Consider the following 18,616-nt stretch of genomic DNA (forward strand, 5'->3'; position numbering starts at 1 on the left):
TACTGAGCCCACGTGCCACAGCTACTGAAGCCCACGTGCCCTAGAGCCTGGGCTCCACAACAAGAGAAGCCACCACAATGAGAAGCCCAAGCAGCACAACAAAGAGTGGCCCCCGCTCGCTACAACTAGAGAAAGCCCGTGAGCAGCAACGAAGACCCAACACAGACAAAAATAAAATAAATAAATAAATTTATAAATAATAATAATAATAATAATAATGAAAGATGAAACAGGGGCATTAAGTGTAAAGAATCACAAATGTTTTAACAATGTAAGTGTATTCTGAGCCAACATCACAAAGTACCAAGTTATAGAAACAGAACCACTGCAAATGTCTGGAAAAACACATAAGTAAAAATCAACAGTTTGACGCAGCAGAACGCAAATAAAAAAATAAAACTTTTAGTGATTGAAATTAAAAATAAATCTAAATAAACTGAGACATTGGATAATTAGTAGAGTAAGGATAACTTTTCATCCTATGACAAGACCAAGTGATACTCCTAATGTGAGGGGGGACTGCCACCTCCCTAGTTCAACTAATATCAGCAAAAACATTGCAATCCATTTCAAAACCAAGTATGCTCCAACACTAAAGCACTGTTTTGAAGAATGAATAAAACAGACTTGAAACTGAAGAGTTAGAACCTACATTACTGCCACTATAAAACTCATTCAGGATGTTAAAACAGTACAGTAAAATTTCAAAATCCTATGACTATACCTGCCCAATGTATTTTTATGATGAATGTCAATCATCATCCTAAAATGATGTAAAACAGGGATTTAATGGACATTTCCAAAACTTATGTCTAAATACTACTATATATTTTTTTTTATTATTAGGTAATAGGATACAAACTTAACAGAAAAAAATGTGTAAAATGATAAGAGTCCTAAAAAAATTCATTCACACTTTTATGTTAATGCTTTTATTAAGGTTACTAACGTAGTGGTATCATAGAAACAAAAGTTTCATAATACCTTTCTGTAGCAATAGCATATAGTCAATTATAAAGAACTGATCTTTCCTGCTGGTTTATAAACAATCTGAGGAATTCCTCTTGGATTTTCATGTCCCCTTCAGGGCCAAAAGAAGATACATATTTTTGCTATCACAAACTCTCTCTTAAAGATTTGTTTCCATGATGCTCTTACTAGTATTCACTTAAGTTACAACTTCCATGACTGTCATCATAGCTAGTCTTTCAACCATTTGATAAGAGACCATTCATTCTAAAGGTGAAATATAAGTCTGTGTAATATATTTCTTTCTCAATTCTAACTACATTCATAACCAGCAGACAAACTTTCAACTGGCCATTTGAAAAGATAGGTTAAAAGATAGTATTTAACATTAATTTTTCAAGCACAAGAAGATGGTTTCTTTAATACATATTTCAATTCAAAGCAATGTACAGTTTCATAAAGTACATTCTTAATGTGCCACAAGGAATATATTTCCTTTTGTGATAAACAGATTTGCAGTCAAATCTGTTCCAAAATAGTGCTTTGTCTTTCCTAAGCAGACCAACTCTTTCTTTTGTAAATATGAATATTAGAAATGCTTTTACATTTTTGAAGTTGATTTTTAAATCTCCTTTTAACTTATTCCAATAGTCGAAAAGCTAAATGGCAACTGAGTAATTATCACTGTTGTTATTTTTTTTAATACCGTTCTCCTAAAGGTATTTGTGACTGATAATTCCTAATTAATTACCAGATTCTGTTCTAAATTACTGAGCTAAAAGACTAGTTATTAATGATCACAATCATTAGATAGCTAATCTATAGCTGTTTGTAATGTTTGGAAAGTACTTCTATAAACTACTAAAGATACTCACGAGCTAATAACTATAACATTTCTTCAGCCATTACTTTCAATTTAACTGACATTCAAATTTACTGATTAGGAGATAAAAGATGAATGCAATATATCAAGAGATTAACATTATTAATCCATGTATTAAAAAATTTAACCTGTAAAATTTAGACTGTTTTAAATGTTAGCAATGTTTAGGAACTGGCTTTCTTTTTGGAAGCAAATACATCTGTTTCATTGTATGTTATTTTCCTTTGGAAATACCAGCTGAATATGATATGCTAACTTCTAATTCTTAGGTTACCAAGTTTTCCACAGTTGATAAATAAGATATATTTTTCTTTGAAAATAGCTGAGGGACTTCCCTGGTGGCGCAGTGGATGGGACTCCGCGCTCCCAACGCAGGGGACCCGGGTTCAATCCCTGGTCAGAGAACTAGATCCCGCATGCATGCTGCAACTAAGAGTTCGCATGCCACAACTAAGAAGCCCACCTGCCACAACTAAGACCCGGTGCAACCAAATAAATAAATATTAAAAAAATAATAAAAATAAAAATAGCTGAATCTTCCCATATGGAATATCAATAAGCATAGCTCAAAATGATCACCACCACACAACAGGAGATCTTTTATAGAGACTCTGTTGCGACAGCTTACAACAATAATGGTATAAAAGATATAACAGTTAAAATCAAATTATAAATATTTATAAGCTTATACATATTTACTGATCTATTTTATGCAAAGTACCCTGGTTACAAATCTAAATGTTCTGGTCAAACCTAAGCACTTAAATGCTACCCTAATACGACCTGACTGGAGGGATATCAAGCATATCGCCTAGGTTATCCTGAGAAAACTGCCTAAAAGAATTAGTTATGAAAACAACATTATACATTTGATAACAAAGGACAAAAAGAAACAATCCCGTGAGGAAAACAAGTCACATATGTAATAAGCACTATACACTCATCATGTAATAACCTCAAAAACATTTTTTGAATAGGTAGTATACTTTGCATTCAGAACACACTACCCCAAAATATGGCACATTGGCACACTATTTTAAGATGAAGGAATTTGAGAAACAGTTAGGTATAGAAAAGACTCTCTGACCTTTTCATCCTCCCTGAAGCAAATCATAGAAACACCAGGTTCTAGAAGGACTCATCTCCCCCTTCTCCCTGAAGCTTCTTAGTGAGAGGTACCTATAGCCCAGAGGAAAAGAGCACCCTTATCTCAAAGACAGAAGTACACCGAGAGGAATCCGAATAAACAGGCCTTGATGATTTTCCCCCAGTTTACTACTCTTAGTTCATACCCTTTGTCCTCCCATGCTTTGCCACGACTTTCCACCCTTCATCAAACCTAGTATAAGAACGCTCAGGCTTAACCGTTTCTTTGGGTCTTCACTTCCTTATGAAGACTCCCATTTCATGTAAAACATATTAAATAAATTCTTTTCTCCTAATAATCTCTCTTTGTTAGTTTAATTTTCATGTCCTGCCAGGGACCTTAAGACAGTCAAGGAAAAGTTTTTCTCCTCTACAATTCACATGATTTTTTTTTTCATTTATTTATTTTTATTTTTGGCTGCACTGGGTCTTCGTTGCTGTGCGTGGGCTTTCTCTAGTTGCAGTGAGCGGGGACTACTCTTCGTCAACGCAGTGTGCGCACTTCTCCTTGTGGTGGCTTCTCCTGTTGCAGAGAACAGGCTCTAGGCGCACAGGCCCACTAGTTGTGGCATGCAGGCTCAGTAGTTGTGGCTCGCAGGCTCTAGAGCTGCAGGCTCAGTAGTTGTGGCGCACGGGCTTAGTTGCTCCGTGGCATGTGGGATCTTCCCAGACCAGGGCTCGAACCCGTGTCTCCTGCATTGGCAGGCGGATTCTTAACCACTGCGCCACCAGGAAAGTCCTACAATTCACATGATTTAAATATAAAACAGTATATAGTGTAAAAGTCTCCCTCCCACCATTGGTCCTCACCTGTACAATTCCCCAACAATCAGGTAATCAGTTATTAATTTCTTATGTATCTTTCCAGAGTATTTTTGTGCATATACATACAAATACAAATTCTCACTTTCCCACTTGTTTAACTCACTAATATCCACTATACGCACTGTTCCACATTTTCTTTTGTCACTTAATATATCTTGGTGAACTATCTCAGATAGTTTTAATTTACAGTCCCTTACGAAGTGTCTTTTCATAAATCTAAAGTACTTTTTACTTAGTTTTCTATGGGTTGTTTGATCATGTCTTTCATTCATTTTTCTATTAGTCTGTCTTTTTGTATCTATTTCTAGGAGCACTTTATATATTAGGAATGTTACCTTTGCTCTGGTCCTAAACAGTTTTCCCAAATTTGTCATTTGCCTTTTGACTTTTGCTTATGGTATTGTTTGGGTTTTGGTCACAAAGGATTTTGTATGTTTTAATGTAGTAAAAAAATTAGTCATTTTTTTCTCTTTAATGGTTCTAGATTCTAAATTATACTTCGAAATTTCTTACACACTCCAAGGTTACAGAGGAATTATCTGTGTTTTCTTCAAGTACTTTTGTTTCTCTCTCCACCCCCATCACAGCCCATTTAATTGATCCATATGTTGAATTTCTTCGTACTCCAACTTTTTTTTCTCCCTAGATGAATCCTCTATTATCCCAACAACGTTTATGGAATACTTCAAGTTTTCCCTTTATAATATACTAAAGTCTTATATGGAACTTTGTATATTTCTGGACTTTCTCTTCTACTCCCCTGGTCAGCCTATCTCTTCATGTGTCAATACTACATTTTTTTTAATTATTGACATTTGGTAATGTATTTTAGTATTCAGTAGAGTTAGTCCCCCTCACTGTTCTTTACAGAGTCTTCCTGGATATTTTTACTTGTTTATTTTGTCTTACATTTCCTTAATAATTAGCTTACTCTGTTTTTTCCCCACCAAAAGAAAAATGATTAATTAGTATTTTCTTGGGATTTCATTAACTTTATAAAATAACCTAAAGAAATGTTAAGTTATTATAACTTTATGATGTTCAGTCTTCCTATTCTAGGAAATATGTTTTTCCATTTGTTCATGCCTTTTGTTTGCCCTGTGGGAATGTTTTAAAGACTTTTTCAAGTAATTCAAAGTGTAATTTAGAGATATATACAAGATACTACTGGCAGTATACAGAAATTACTTAATTGTACCTAGAAATAAATGGAAGTACCAAGAAGATGCTGACATTTAAGTTTGGTCTTCATTAATGATTACTCATGGAGGAAAAAAAAGGATTAAGAGCAAGGGGAGATGCCATGCAGAAGGAATTTAAGAAGGTATGTGTAAGAATGGAGGGTGAAAGAACATGGTTCACTTAAGACACTGAAGTTATTTGGTAAAGCAGTAACATTAAAGCATTTCTAGGAGTGATGAGCAATAAAAATAGCATAAGCAGTGTCAACGGCAAGGAGGTCACGGACTACTAAAGGCTTTGTGAACCATAAGAAGGGATCAAAATTTTATCATACAGGTAAGGGCAAGCTTTATTTATTCCCTGCTTAAAAGGCAACTATGTGGGACTTCCCTGGTGGCGCAGTGGTTAAGAATCCACCTGCCAACGTAGGGGACATGGGTTCTATCCCCGGTCCGGGAAGATCCCACGTGCCGAGGAGCAACTAAGCCCGTGCGCCACAACTACTGAGCCTGCGCTCTAGAGCCCGCGAGCCACAACTACTGAAACCCATGCGCCTAGAGCCCGTGCTCCGTAACAAGAGAAGCCACTGCAATAAGCCCGCGCACCACAACGAAGACCCAACGCAGCCAAATAAATAAATAAAAATTCTTTTTAAAAGGCAACTATGTGATTTAACACAGACAAATTAAAAAATTATTTTCTAATGAATTTGACTTGTAAATCCTACTATTCCACTTATATGTAGCTTAAAATAAACCCACTACAAAAAAAAAAAGAAAGAAAAACAAAAAATGGGACATACCTATATACAAACTGCCAAGGAAGGGGAAAAAACAAATTTAAAAGTAATACAATCGTATTTTTGTTTATATTGACCAACACTCTCTCCGGAACCAAATTTTAGTAAGGTTGCTCTGAATCCTCGTCTCACCTGGGCCCTCTGTCCTCGTCAGACCTACAGCTCTGCGTTTCAGCAAGAATCCTAGGTCACTTTAGAGAGAATCCCCCATCCTCAATATCTGTTCACACTGACATCTGATCAGTTCCTCACTGCCCACCATCTCCCAGGTGATATCTAATCAGCCTGGCCTGTCTTCAGCAAGAGTCCTGTTAAAGTCCGGTTAACCAGAATCTCCCCCACCCCACATGTTTCCTCTTATTAAATTTCCATCTACTGAAGCCCTTCCCCCCATTCCTACCTTGCTCCATGGCTATAAAATCCCCATTTCTCCTTGTATTCAGAATTAAGCCAATCTCTACACTTAGGTCTTTTTTCCCCCTATTACAAGAGTTCCTGAATAAAATCTAATTTTACTGCTTTAACTATTGTCTGAGTCTGGTTCTCTTCAACTACATTTTAAATTAATTTCAATATATTTTTTTAAAAATTACCTCCACTAATTTTTCTGAACAGAGTTTTAGAGAAATCCAGAATATGATAAGCAAATTAATTCACTCAATTATTTCTTCCCAGAATTTTAAGTGGTCTGATATTCAGATGTTACATCAAAGTTGCAACTTCTGGTCTGAAGCTCACCTCTTTTAGTAAGCAATGCTAGTAAATATAAAAACAAACTTTACTCTTTCATAAAATGATTTTTGAACGACACTTCCTTATTAACACCAAGTGAGGATGCAATTTAAAGAAAAGCCTTCCAACCAACTTAGTATTCTCTTAATCTCTATAAATAATACTAACACATGGAAACGTTCTATAATTAATTTAAAAGAAATTTACTTAAAGAAATATTCTTCCCTCCAACTTCTTTAAAGTATGAAAATGTCCATCTAATCAATAATTGTTCCCTATCCCACAACATGCCTAAAAATATACACGTAATAAATACTACGTTAAGCTCATTTTGATGGGCAATACGAGATATGTTTTTAAATACTTGCACAACAGCTGAGATACACAGAATGCTTACTGTATACTATGTTAAGCATCTGGCATATACTGAGACAATCTTCAGAGCAACCCTAAAAAGACAGGTAGTATAACCCTCATTTTATATGCAGGAAGAGAGGAAGCATAGCGACATAAAGTAATATCACACAGCTACTAACTTACTAATCTTTTCTTTCTCTTGACCAATTTTATTTTCTTAAGAACAAGCCAGACAGGCACTCTCCTGCAAAGCTAGAATATAAATTCACACACAAGTTTTTAGATAGCAAGTTAGCAATGCCTACTAAAACTTTTAAAAAACATGTGCAGACTCCTTCTTCTCGAATTTTAGGCATTTATCCTACAAAATAAGAGACAGTTATATAGGAGCAGGTTCATCACCGCTCAAAAACAAGGGAAAATTAAACTATAGTGCATATGCAATACACTATAATACAACTCAGTAGATTTTTAAAATATCACCTCCACCAATTTTTCCAAATAAAATTTTGGAGAACGCCAGAATATGAAAAGTAAACTTGAATCATTTACTCAATCATTCCTTCCTCGAATTACATGTGGTCTGATAGCATTCAGACGTTACATCAAAGCTGCAGCTTTTGCTCTTAACTTTACTTCTCCATAATATTACGCAATATACATATACCTAATAATATGCAGCCATTAAATTCATGTAAGAAGTATATCATTAATTGAAGGAGTACTGTAAAATATCATCAGTATGATAGTTTTATAAGAAAATAATTATATGTATGTGTATATTTATATACAGAACAGAAGACTGGAAAGTCTTGCACCAAAATAGTAAGTCATGCACAGGTGACTGGATAAGAGGTGATTTCTGGATTTTGTGTGTATACATTTGTAGTAGGTTCCACATTTCCTACAATGAGCACATATTATTGTAAAAAGTAAAAAACAATAAATACTATTTGTTTAAAAAATTTGAAGCCAACGAATACTGTAGCAATTAAGTACAAAATACTGACAAGCCATGAAACATGAAAATTTTATAACTCTTGAAATTTCTTAAAAGAATACGTAGCTTTTAATTTTATTACATAGACACCATAAACTCACACATACAAACACATGCATGTTTATATTTGCCAGTTTATAGCTTGTGATTTTTAAAAATACTTTTAAGAAACCACTTACAGAATTCTAACAAAACTGATTTCCACATGCTTTTTACCCAACCTAAACTGTACTTTCTTCTTATATAAAATGACTGACATTTATGTTTAAGCCATTTCATCAGACTGTTAACAGCAAATAAAATTTAAAGATAATTTAAATAATCCAAGATAGCTAAATACTTTACCCCAAATTTATCATCTGGGGAAAAAAAATCTAAGTCATATTATATCTTTAAGTCAAGTGAAAAAAACTTTTACTTGTTGATTATTTTAAGTCATAGATCGATTCTACCCTGGCAATATAGGCCGCCTAGACAAAACACAGTTTTAGTTTTATCTGTTTAGAAAAAAATGTTTTTGGACAGTTCTTACAATTCAGAATATATTAAATGCCTTAATCTAAATTTCATTTAAAGAGTAGAAGCATTTTAGCGTACCAAGTGAAAACAGTGTTATTTAATTACTCAAGATAATGTTCAATTTGAAGCATTAAAAAAAGGTAAAGAAAAAGAGGAATAATAAAAACCTAGAAAACACACAAAGTACAGTTACACTAGAAGAGCCCATTACTGCTTATAAAACCTAGTTCAGCTGTTGGAGGAGAGGGATACAGTGACAAACAGCTTCCCTGCTACAAAGGTGGCAGGATATCTATCAAACTGGACAATAAAATTGCAATTGAGTTTCTTTGGCTTTTTATAGCAGCTACATGTATCCTGATGTAACTGCAAAAGCTATCCAATTCTGCAATGTTAGTTTTTTACACACCAGTTCTTTATGAAGAACCATGTTATAAATTTGTGATACTAAGATTTTAAATGACTGCAAAAAGGAAAAAATATACATTACTTCAGTATTATATGCATTAAAATATTTGTAAACCTTTAGAATTAATATCTTCAGAGAAAAAAATTTGGTTCCAATAATTTCAGCAGAACTTTTAACAGCATGCTGCAAATTGTTCACCTACTTACTGAATCACTTCAGCTCCATCCTAAACTTTATTAAATATTGATTTGAAGAGCTTTAGACTGTAAGTTTTCCATTTTACTTTGAAAACAGGTATCAAGATATTAAAATTCAAAAAAAATTAACATAGCTACATTCAAATTACTTTATATAAACTTCATTAAAGAGAAAAAAAAGCTTTTTAATCAATGAAGAAAATTCATACAAGAGAAATAAAACTGAAAGACATTTATGAAACATTAAAATTAAAGGTGAAAATCACAAGAAGCAACTTGTAACTTTAAGTTTTTCTTTTCCCCCTCATAGAGTAAAGTAAAGCTTTAGCACTTATTCTTTTTTTTTTTTTTTTTTTAAATATTTATTTATTTATTTATTTATTTGGTTGCACCGGGTCTTAGTTGCAGCACGCATGTGGGATCTAGTTCCCCTGCCAGGGATCAAACCCAGGCCCCCTGCATTGGGACCATGGAGTCCTAACCACTGTGCCACCAGGGAAGCCCCGCACTTATTCTTTAAAGTATACTTTAACAGCAAAAAGGGACAGGTGCAGTTTTACTCAGACAAAATACTCTACAATGAACTTAATCAGTATTTACTCCATTTTATAACTGTAATCCTAAAACCTGAGTCAAAGACTGGTTCTTGGCTCAAAGTAGGCAAAAGAAGCCTCTCCGTAAAGTAACTATTTTCCTTGCAAAGGTTTTAAGATCTGTTTAAAGCCCTAAGTCACTGGAGTAAAGAAAAATATGAACTAATTTTATATATATATAAATTCACACAGAAAACTTAAAGCCTGTTTTGGGTTTGTTGTGTATAAATTTGAGTCTAAAAAATACTGATTTCAGATACTTCATAAGAAAAGTAGTTTATATTTCTTCCTTTAACGTTTTCTGTGCCTTAAAATATGCTCCCAGAAAGAAAAAGTACATTTTCCTTTATCATGAAAAATGTATTAAGGGGTCATAACTGGGGTCCATATTTAATTTACATAGAATTCTTCTATCTTCATTATGCTTTCTAAAGAGTATATTATTATTAGCATCTTAGTGTGAAAGTGGGAAGGGGATAATTTTATAAAAGTCAAAATAATTTTCCCTGTACAATCTGAGGGGCCCTCAACATTTAGAGTGCATAAGAAGGACTTATTTTAAAATGCAGATTTCTAGGAACATACCACGAGATTCAGCTTAAGATTCTGAGGTGGGGTCCAAGAAACTATAAGATGTACATCCCAGGTTCCTCTGATGAGATGATCCATAAAACATACTGTGTGTGATTCTGACATAGACTCAGATAGACATAGACATAGATTCTGACATAAGTAATTTAAAGACAGGTGCTACGGCTATTTCCTGGATCGTGGATAAGAGAAGACTGAGGCGCTAAGGCACACACAGGGTGGCATGGCGCCACATGACAGTGGAACCAAATAGCCCTAAACAATGATGGTGTGGTTCTTCCTCCTCCTTCCTGAAACAAATATTTAACATGCAACTGCCAAGCACTCAGCACCATGCACAGCTACGGGAGATATGACGAAGTATAAAACCCTTCATCCCTGCTGACAGCTTACAATTCACAGCCACTTTTGACCAACAATATAATATGAGAGCTATTACAGGATCATACTTGCTTAAATAAATACTAGTCTACATTTCCTATATGACACATTACTGCTCTTCTTCATGTACTTTACACTCCCCCAAGCAAACCAAACAATTCCACATGCCTTTCCCTCAGTGACATCATCTACGCACCTCTGCTTATGCCAATTCCTCCCCCAGTGATTCTCATCACCCCAGTCTCTACGTACCCAAATCTTATTTATTACCCTTCAAGGTTGTAGTCAAATGACATCCATTCTACAAACCTCTCAAAGGCCCTCTCCTTTCACTGTGAATCTCTCTTCTAGGACACTTATTCCTTCCTGCCCTGTCTTCCAGTACATGTATTATCTCCCATATTAGAAAGTAACTTCTTTCAGGATAAGATCTGTTCCTGATTCATCTTTCTATCTTTCGTAGTAAACCTGAAGGTACTCAACTAGAAGAAGACAGGAAAAACAAAAGGGAGGAGTGTTAAGAACAAAAAGAGGAAACATAAGGGTAGAAAGGGGAAGAAAAGAGGTGGGTAACTGGAGTAAGACCTAGAAACAGAGTGACTGAAAATGAGTAAGAGAGCCCATGGAGGGTCTGACCAACAGACAGTGGGGGCGGGGGGGGGGGCAGAGAAAAAACAAATATAAACAGAGAAAAAGAAGAGGTTGGGGAGGGGTGGGGAGAGAGAAGATAGGGAGTACAGAAAGGGTGGAGGAACACTGGAGGGAAAAACAAAGAAAGAGAAGGAGAGGGATGGAAAAAAAGGAGATGGTGGCTAAAAGAAGAAAAAGAGAAATAAGCAAAGAGGGAGCAAGCCAGCTAGGCAGTGATAGAGGGTAGCACAGACTGCACCAGATACCCACAGTCAATGCCAATGCAGGGGGTTGGGTGGTGATTAGCTGGAGATTGGGAAGAGGGAGAAGGTAGGGGGAAGAGAGGGAGTGAGGAAGTGGGAGGAGAGAGGGTAGGGGAGAAGGAGAGAGAGGAGAGAGAAGGGGGGTATTAAAACCTTTGCCTTTGAGCACCTGAATTATTCATAGCAGTGAAAATGAATGAAGCAAAGCTATATGTAACAATAAAAAAAAATCTTAGAAACAAAAGGTTTGATGAGAAAAAATAAGTAACACAAGAGTTCACACAGTATGACGTCCCTTTCATAAAATACAGAAACAGGTAAAATGAGAGATTATATTATTTAGGAATACATTTTTTTAACTTTTTCAAGAAGGGAATAATAAACACTAATTCAAAATGGCGATTAGATTTGGGGTGAGGAGGGTGGGTGTTAGAAAGGGAGAACCTTTTTTAAGTTGGGTAGTCACATAGTTTCCTTTATAACACTTCATAGCATATATGCCATGTAAATTATTTTGGATGTAATTAATTCTTCATTTTAAAAGCTGTATTTATAACAAACATGAAGTGACTAGGGCCTTAACTAGTATGCTGGCAGTAAGAATGAGAACAAAAGAATTAACAGGAGGAATGATAGAACTGTAACAAAGGAAAATAGTCATTTAATTGTATTTTCTGTGATTTCACTCATTAACTCCTAACTTCAGATATACACATATATTACCACATTTACCATTTTTAGATTAGACATCGATGGTTAAGAAATGTTTAGAAACTTCTCTGAGTTTACACAACTAAAAATTACTATAAATCAGAATTCAAACCCAGGACTATCCTGTCTCCAAAGCCCATGTTCTCTTCATTACTTACACAAATAGACTGGTGACTGGATATAATATTTAGCCATAAATGCTCAATAGCTCAAAGGTGCCTGAGATTTCTCCAAGTCCGACTCTTTTGTTTTGTGGATGAGACTAGGCTATTGGACCTAAATAGCCTATGATTTCAGCAGTTCTCAAGCATTTTAGTCTCAGGATCCAAAGTACTGGTACCTCCCAAAAATCTTTATTTATATGGGGTATGTCTATTACTAGTTACCATATTAGAAATTAAAACTACGAAATTTTACAAATATTAATTCATTTCAAAAAAGCAATAAACCCAGTATATGTTAATATAAACAACATAGTTTTTGAAAAATGACTTTTTCAAAACAATAATAATAATGAGAAGAATGCTATTATTTCATATTTTTACAAATCTCTTTCAATTCTGGTTTAATAGAAGATGGCTACACTCTAATATCTGTTTTTGTATTCAATCTGTTGTATTATACTGTTTTGGTTGCAGTACATGAAAAAAATCCATCCTCTAACTAGATATGTAGCTGGAAAAGGAGGACCTCACCACTCCCTGAAATGGTCTCCTGGGCTCCCAAGGTCTTCAGGCTGTACTTCAAGAATTACTGATCTAAAGGTTACATTCCTTTAGCCATTCTTCCTAAGGACGGGACAAACTGGAGTACATATAAAAGTGTTGAATTAACATAGAATATGTAGAAAATTTTTTAAATCTAATTTATATGGGCACTTCCTTAACTGAGAATTCTCCCAGATATACCTGAAGCCCAATCCAAATTATGTGAAACCAAAACTCAACCGTTTTTCTCATTATCTCTTGTAAAGGGAAAAATAATACTAGCAGAAAATCAGTCCAGACTGCAATAGCCCACTACAACCGAAACCAGAATAACTGGGCATCAGCACAAAGTAAAATAAGTTAGACAAGAGGTGGCAAAGTATTTCTGTAAAGTGCCAAATAGTAAATATTTTAGGCTTGGGAGCCAAAGAGTCTCTGTCACAAATACTCAATGCTTTTAACATGAAAGCAGTCTTAGAGAATACATAAATAAATACAGGTGGCTGTATTTCAATAAAAATTTATTTACAGAAACAGGCCAGGCCAGATTTGGCCCTCAGGCCATGCTTGGCTGAACCCTGCCTTAGAATAAACTGGTCAGCTTAAAAATGTAGTGACTAAAACAAAGCCATTTTATAAAATCACATCTTTGCCTCATTTAGCACTGGACTATTCTCAAACATAAATCTGTAGAGTAATATCTTCCAAACTAAGATATCTTTGTAAATCCTTATGATAGTAACACACCTTCCTCTCACTGAAGGAGGAAGAAGAATGAATAACTCTTAAGTACTTACAAATAGCTAAAAGTTATTCAAACACCCAAAAACATATATTTAGGAAATGACAATATATTCCAATAGAATGGCAAAATATTCCAGAGTAATAACTATGATAGGCAATAAAGCATTTAATGATATACCAAATTTATCAATTCTGTTCTTTATCCTTCTAGTCAATTTATAATTAGTATTAATATTTATTTGTTAACTATATTCCTTCTGTGTATATATAGAAAGAGTTCTTAAACAAGATGTAAAAACCATAAACCATAATAGAAACTAATAAATTTTACTACATTACTTGAAATGTAAAATTTCCTCAGAAGACACAAACATAAAACTCCAAACATAAACAGACAAGCAACAAATTGACAGAAGACATTCATAAACAATATAGGTAGCAAAGGATTAAGACCAAGAACACATGAAGAACTCCCACAAAACAACAAAAAATGAAAATTAATATTATGGAAACACAGCATTTAAAATTCATCAAATTTGCAAATTTTTTTAAACTCTAGCCATAACAAGTGATAAGGTGATACGAAGCCATGAGAATTTATACATTGCTGGCAAGAATGTAAACTGATATACCACTTTGGAAAAGGAATTGTATTACCTTGTAATGTTTAACATCTGCACCCTACAAATCATCAATTCCACTTCTAGGAACATATAGAGAGAGAAACTTCCCAATATATACAAAACGCATCAAAAATGCTCATCAACTGGTAAGCAGATAAAGTCATACCATGGAATACATACAATTGAGAAAATTGACCAACTACATTGGTCAGTATGGATGAATCTCAAACAATGATAAGTAAAAACAGAAAGTTGCAGGAAAATGCATTTAATACAATACCATTCATATTAAATATACACATGAAAAATAAAATTCTTTAGTGTGTTGTCTGTGTGTCTGTGTGTTTGTATAGTTAAAACATAAATAAGACATAGAAATAATGAAAACACCAAATTCAGGTGAGTGGAAGAAGAAAGAGGGGTTGAAAATGGTAGACAAAGCAGTTGGGATAGGGAACCCAATTCCATAAACACTGGTAGGTACATTATTCCTTATACCTTTTTGTATGTCTAGGACATTTCATTAATATTTTTAAACAAAAGCTATACATAAATAACTAACTAACACCGGCTTAAGTTTAAAAAAAGAGAGAGATTAGTGATTCTTCCAAACCAGTTCTTTAACTGACTGCAACATGAGCAAAGGCAAAATTAGCCAGAGCTTTTTCTGTTTAGTCAACCACCTTATACTACTAAAACAACTTCTCATCTTTGAATATTGTGCGCCACCTTGTGTTCAAAAAGCTTCAATATACTACAAATTTCAGAGAACCATATCTTGAAAATGGCTACTTGAAAATATAAATTCCTTCATGCTGTGTTATAAGGTTTCACTTTATCAACTTAAGCACGCATGAAAATGACATTTGGAAAAAAACTACTTTGATAGAGAAAAAGTTAGAAATACTTTATATTTCTTTTTAGTTATTCCCTTTTTTAGTTGTTCACTTCACTTCATTTCCAGAGAATAATCTGCCTTTTTTCCTTGATTTTAAGTGTATAAAATTTTGTTGAAGAATAAAACTCAAAATTACAGACATTTAAAATGCTAAAATACACTTTCATTTTAAAAAACTTACCTTTGAATGTGTGATTGATAAGGTGTCTACCCACACACGCCAGCCACCCCACTCATATTTGATTGCATGGTAAAGTAGGATTCGGAATATGGCATATACCATTTCTGTTATCTTTTGCTCATCTGAATTCTTAGGATTAAAATAGCAGAGAGAAAGCATCCACTCTTGCCACACAGAACACTGTAGCAAGCTCCTGAAAAATTGTAAGAGGACTTGGAATTACTTAAAAAAATAAATCACCTGAAAGAATTCTAAAAAAGTAAAAGTTTAAAACAAAATAAACAAAACAACCAGCTTTATTATGCATCGAAAACAATTAAACAATGTGGTATTGAAAGCTCAATTAACTGTATGGTACATTACTTGTATACCTTAATGAAAAAAGCATATAGAAAATTCATTTCATGGGATTTAAAGCAATTTTTCTTAGAAAAAATGGGCTTATTCAAATCTAGACTTGAATATTGCAAATAAATGCTTTCTGATCCTGCTTACCTTCTATTTTCTCTGCTGTTATTAAAAAGTTTAATCATGTCAGAAAGAAAGGCTCTGCGAACTTCCATGCTCTCTGGGCACTGGGGAGAATTTCGAAGTAGGGTTGCAATTACTTTCAGTATCTCTGTAAGACAATTCATAAACTAGTAAAAAACAAAACATTACAAAAAATTCATAATGTAATATCATCAGTATATTTCAATTTCTTTCATTTCCCTGACATAAATGTCTACTGAAAACATCCTCTTCTGTGTTATAAAAAAAATCATCTGCAGCCAAGACTGACAATACATAGAAAACATCCATAAACAAGAAAGGGATTTTTTAATTTCGTCATTAGAATGTGTAAAGCTAAATTTTAAAAGGTTATAATAAATCAAAATAAATTATAAACGATTAAATGATGGTAAAATTGCAAACACCTCTCCCTTATCTCTGCCAGTTAGTAAAACTGACCTTAAAAATATATGTATATAATCAAAATCTCAGAAAAAAGAGAATAAATTCTCAGCTTCTTCAACAAAATATATACTATGCACATACTCTTTCCTTTATCATTGTGAATTTTAAAAGCTATCAAGATTTGCTTCCATAATTCTAAATCTAAAATTAGATACAAAAAAACAAAAGGAAATTAAAACCTATTTAACACCCCAAACAAATAAAACTGCTACCATAATGGTCTTAAATATAATGCTGTATAAATTTCTAGTACTAACTTTAAGAAACGAAATTCTTTTAATACTGAGATACGGAACTTTAAGGAAACAAAAACAGCTATAACCCTGAATTTAAAATTAAATAATATGTCAAGGTATTTTCGGGACTTCCCTGGTGGTCCAGCAGTTAAGGCTCTGCACTGCCAATGCAGGGGGCCTGGGTTCGATCCCTGATCAGGGAACTAGATCCTGCATGCCACAACTAAAAGATGCCACATGCCGCAACTAAAGATGCCACATGCCAACTAAAAGATTCCACATGCCGCAATGAAGATCCCGTGTGTCGCAACTAAGACTCGGTTGCCGCCAAATAAATGAATAAATATTTTTAAAATAATAAAATAAAATAAAGGTATTTTCCTTTTTTACTCTCTAAAATAATGACATCACATCTCCCTAAAGGCTGAGAAAAATTAACCATGTGACATGTGTTTTTAAAATTAGTACTGAAATAGAGTACCGCAAACATGACCGAAACTCACCACACAAAAAGTAATCAAATTCTGAAACTCTACGAATCAGTTATTTTAATATCAATAATCTTAAAAAGCAAGATGAGAAATGTACACGTTTTATAAGTGCTTAAGAACTCTAAATATCAAAAGAAAAGACTGTTAACCAAGACTAAGTGCATAAACAATAAAGAAGATGGAAATTTTTCAATTCCAAACTTGGTATTCTTAACTTGACAGTAATTTAAGATGAAAGCTACCTCATGGTCCATGTAACTTAGCCTGACATCACTAAATAGTGCAATCAAAACTTTACCAAAAATCTGAACATATATTAAAAAACCAAGATCTTATGCATATAATTCTTCAAAACCTCTATATAAACATTTCCACATAACCTAAAGTCAATGTGACGTTATATTCAACATCAAACACAAATAAAACTAGTATTATATTAATGGCTATAATGAAATATTATTTGAACAATGTGTTTTCAACAATACCAACTTCAGCTTCTTCAGTGACTTTCCTTTTTAGTAGCAAAATCTACTTATAAAAGTATAAAAAGGAAGGGAGTGGGAGAAATGGGAGAAGGTGCTCAAAGAGTACAAACTTCCAGTTATAAGGTGAATAAGCTCTGTGTATGTAATGTATAACCTGGAGACCACAGTCAACTATACCATATTATGTATCTGAAAGGTGCTAAGGGAGTCGATCTTAAAAGTTTTCACTACACGTAACACACAAAAAATTATAACTGTGTGAAGTGATGGATGTGTTAACTAACCTTACTGTGGTAATCACTTCACAACATATACATATATCAAGTCATTAGATTGTATACCTTAAAAGTACACAATGTTCTATGTCAATTATATTACAATAAAGGTGGAAAAACAAAAAGCAAATATCAAAAAAATAAATAAAAGTATGTTAAATACATACGAGGATTTTGTATCTTAACTGAAGAATCAGGATCTGGATGCTGTTTATGTATCACCTGAGTACAAATCTGTTCTATAAGAATCTACAGAAGTGAAACAATAGATTGTATTAGCATAATCACTGTATTACCATCACTATTTATGAACTTTAAGCACAACACTAAACAACATTAAGTATACAGTCCAGTATTGTCATGCTAAATATCTCTTGCATTATATGGAATAAATAATTTCAACACTATAACTACTTTTACTGGATTATAAAATGAGACATCGGGACATCCCTGGTGGCACAGTGCTTAAAAATCTGCCTGCCAACGCAGGGGACACAGGTTCGAGCCCTGGGCCGGGAAGATCCCACATGCTGAGGTGCAACTAAGCCCGTGCACCACAACTACTGAGCCTGCACTCTAGAGCCCATGAGCCACAACTACTGAGCCCGCGTGCCACAACTACTGAAGCCCACACACCTAGACCCCATGCTCTGCAACAAGAGAAGCCACTGCAGTGAGAAGGCTGTGCACCGCAACAAAGAGTAGCCCCCGCTCGCTACAACTAGAGACAGCCCGCATGCAGCAACGAAGACCCAACGCAGCCAAAAATAAATAAATAAATAAATAAATAAATAAATAAATATTTTTTTTAAAAAAGAGAGACATCAAACAG

General features: G+C 34.1%; 1 protein-coding gene across 3 annotated transcripts in view; it reads right to left on the bottom strand.

Moving 5' to 3' along the window:
- LRBA (LPS responsive beige-like anchor protein) overlaps positions 1–18,616 on the bottom strand; it is a 750,846-nt gene that overhangs the window by 582,384 nt on the left and 149,846 nt on the right. For all 3 annotated transcript variants that reach the window (XM_068542607.1, XM_068542608.1, XM_068542606.1), the window contains exons 20-22: positions 17,952–18,033; positions 15,836–15,959; positions 15,341–15,533 (exon numbers count right to left, since the gene is read on the bottom strand). In XM_068542607.1, coding sequence (XP_068398708.1) covers positions 15,341–15,533; positions 15,836–15,959; positions 17,952–18,033 — 399 coding nt within the window. The remainder of the gene's footprint in view (positions 1–15,340; positions 15,534–15,835; positions 15,960–17,951; positions 18,034–18,616) is intronic.

The sequence above is a fragment of the Eschrichtius robustus genome, chromosome 4, assembly GCF_028021215.1.
Source record: "Eschrichtius robustus isolate mEscRob2 chromosome 4, mEscRob2.pri, whole genome shotgun sequence".
Lineage (NCBI taxonomy): Eukaryota > Metazoa > Chordata > Mammalia > Artiodactyla > Eschrichtiidae > Eschrichtius > Eschrichtius robustus.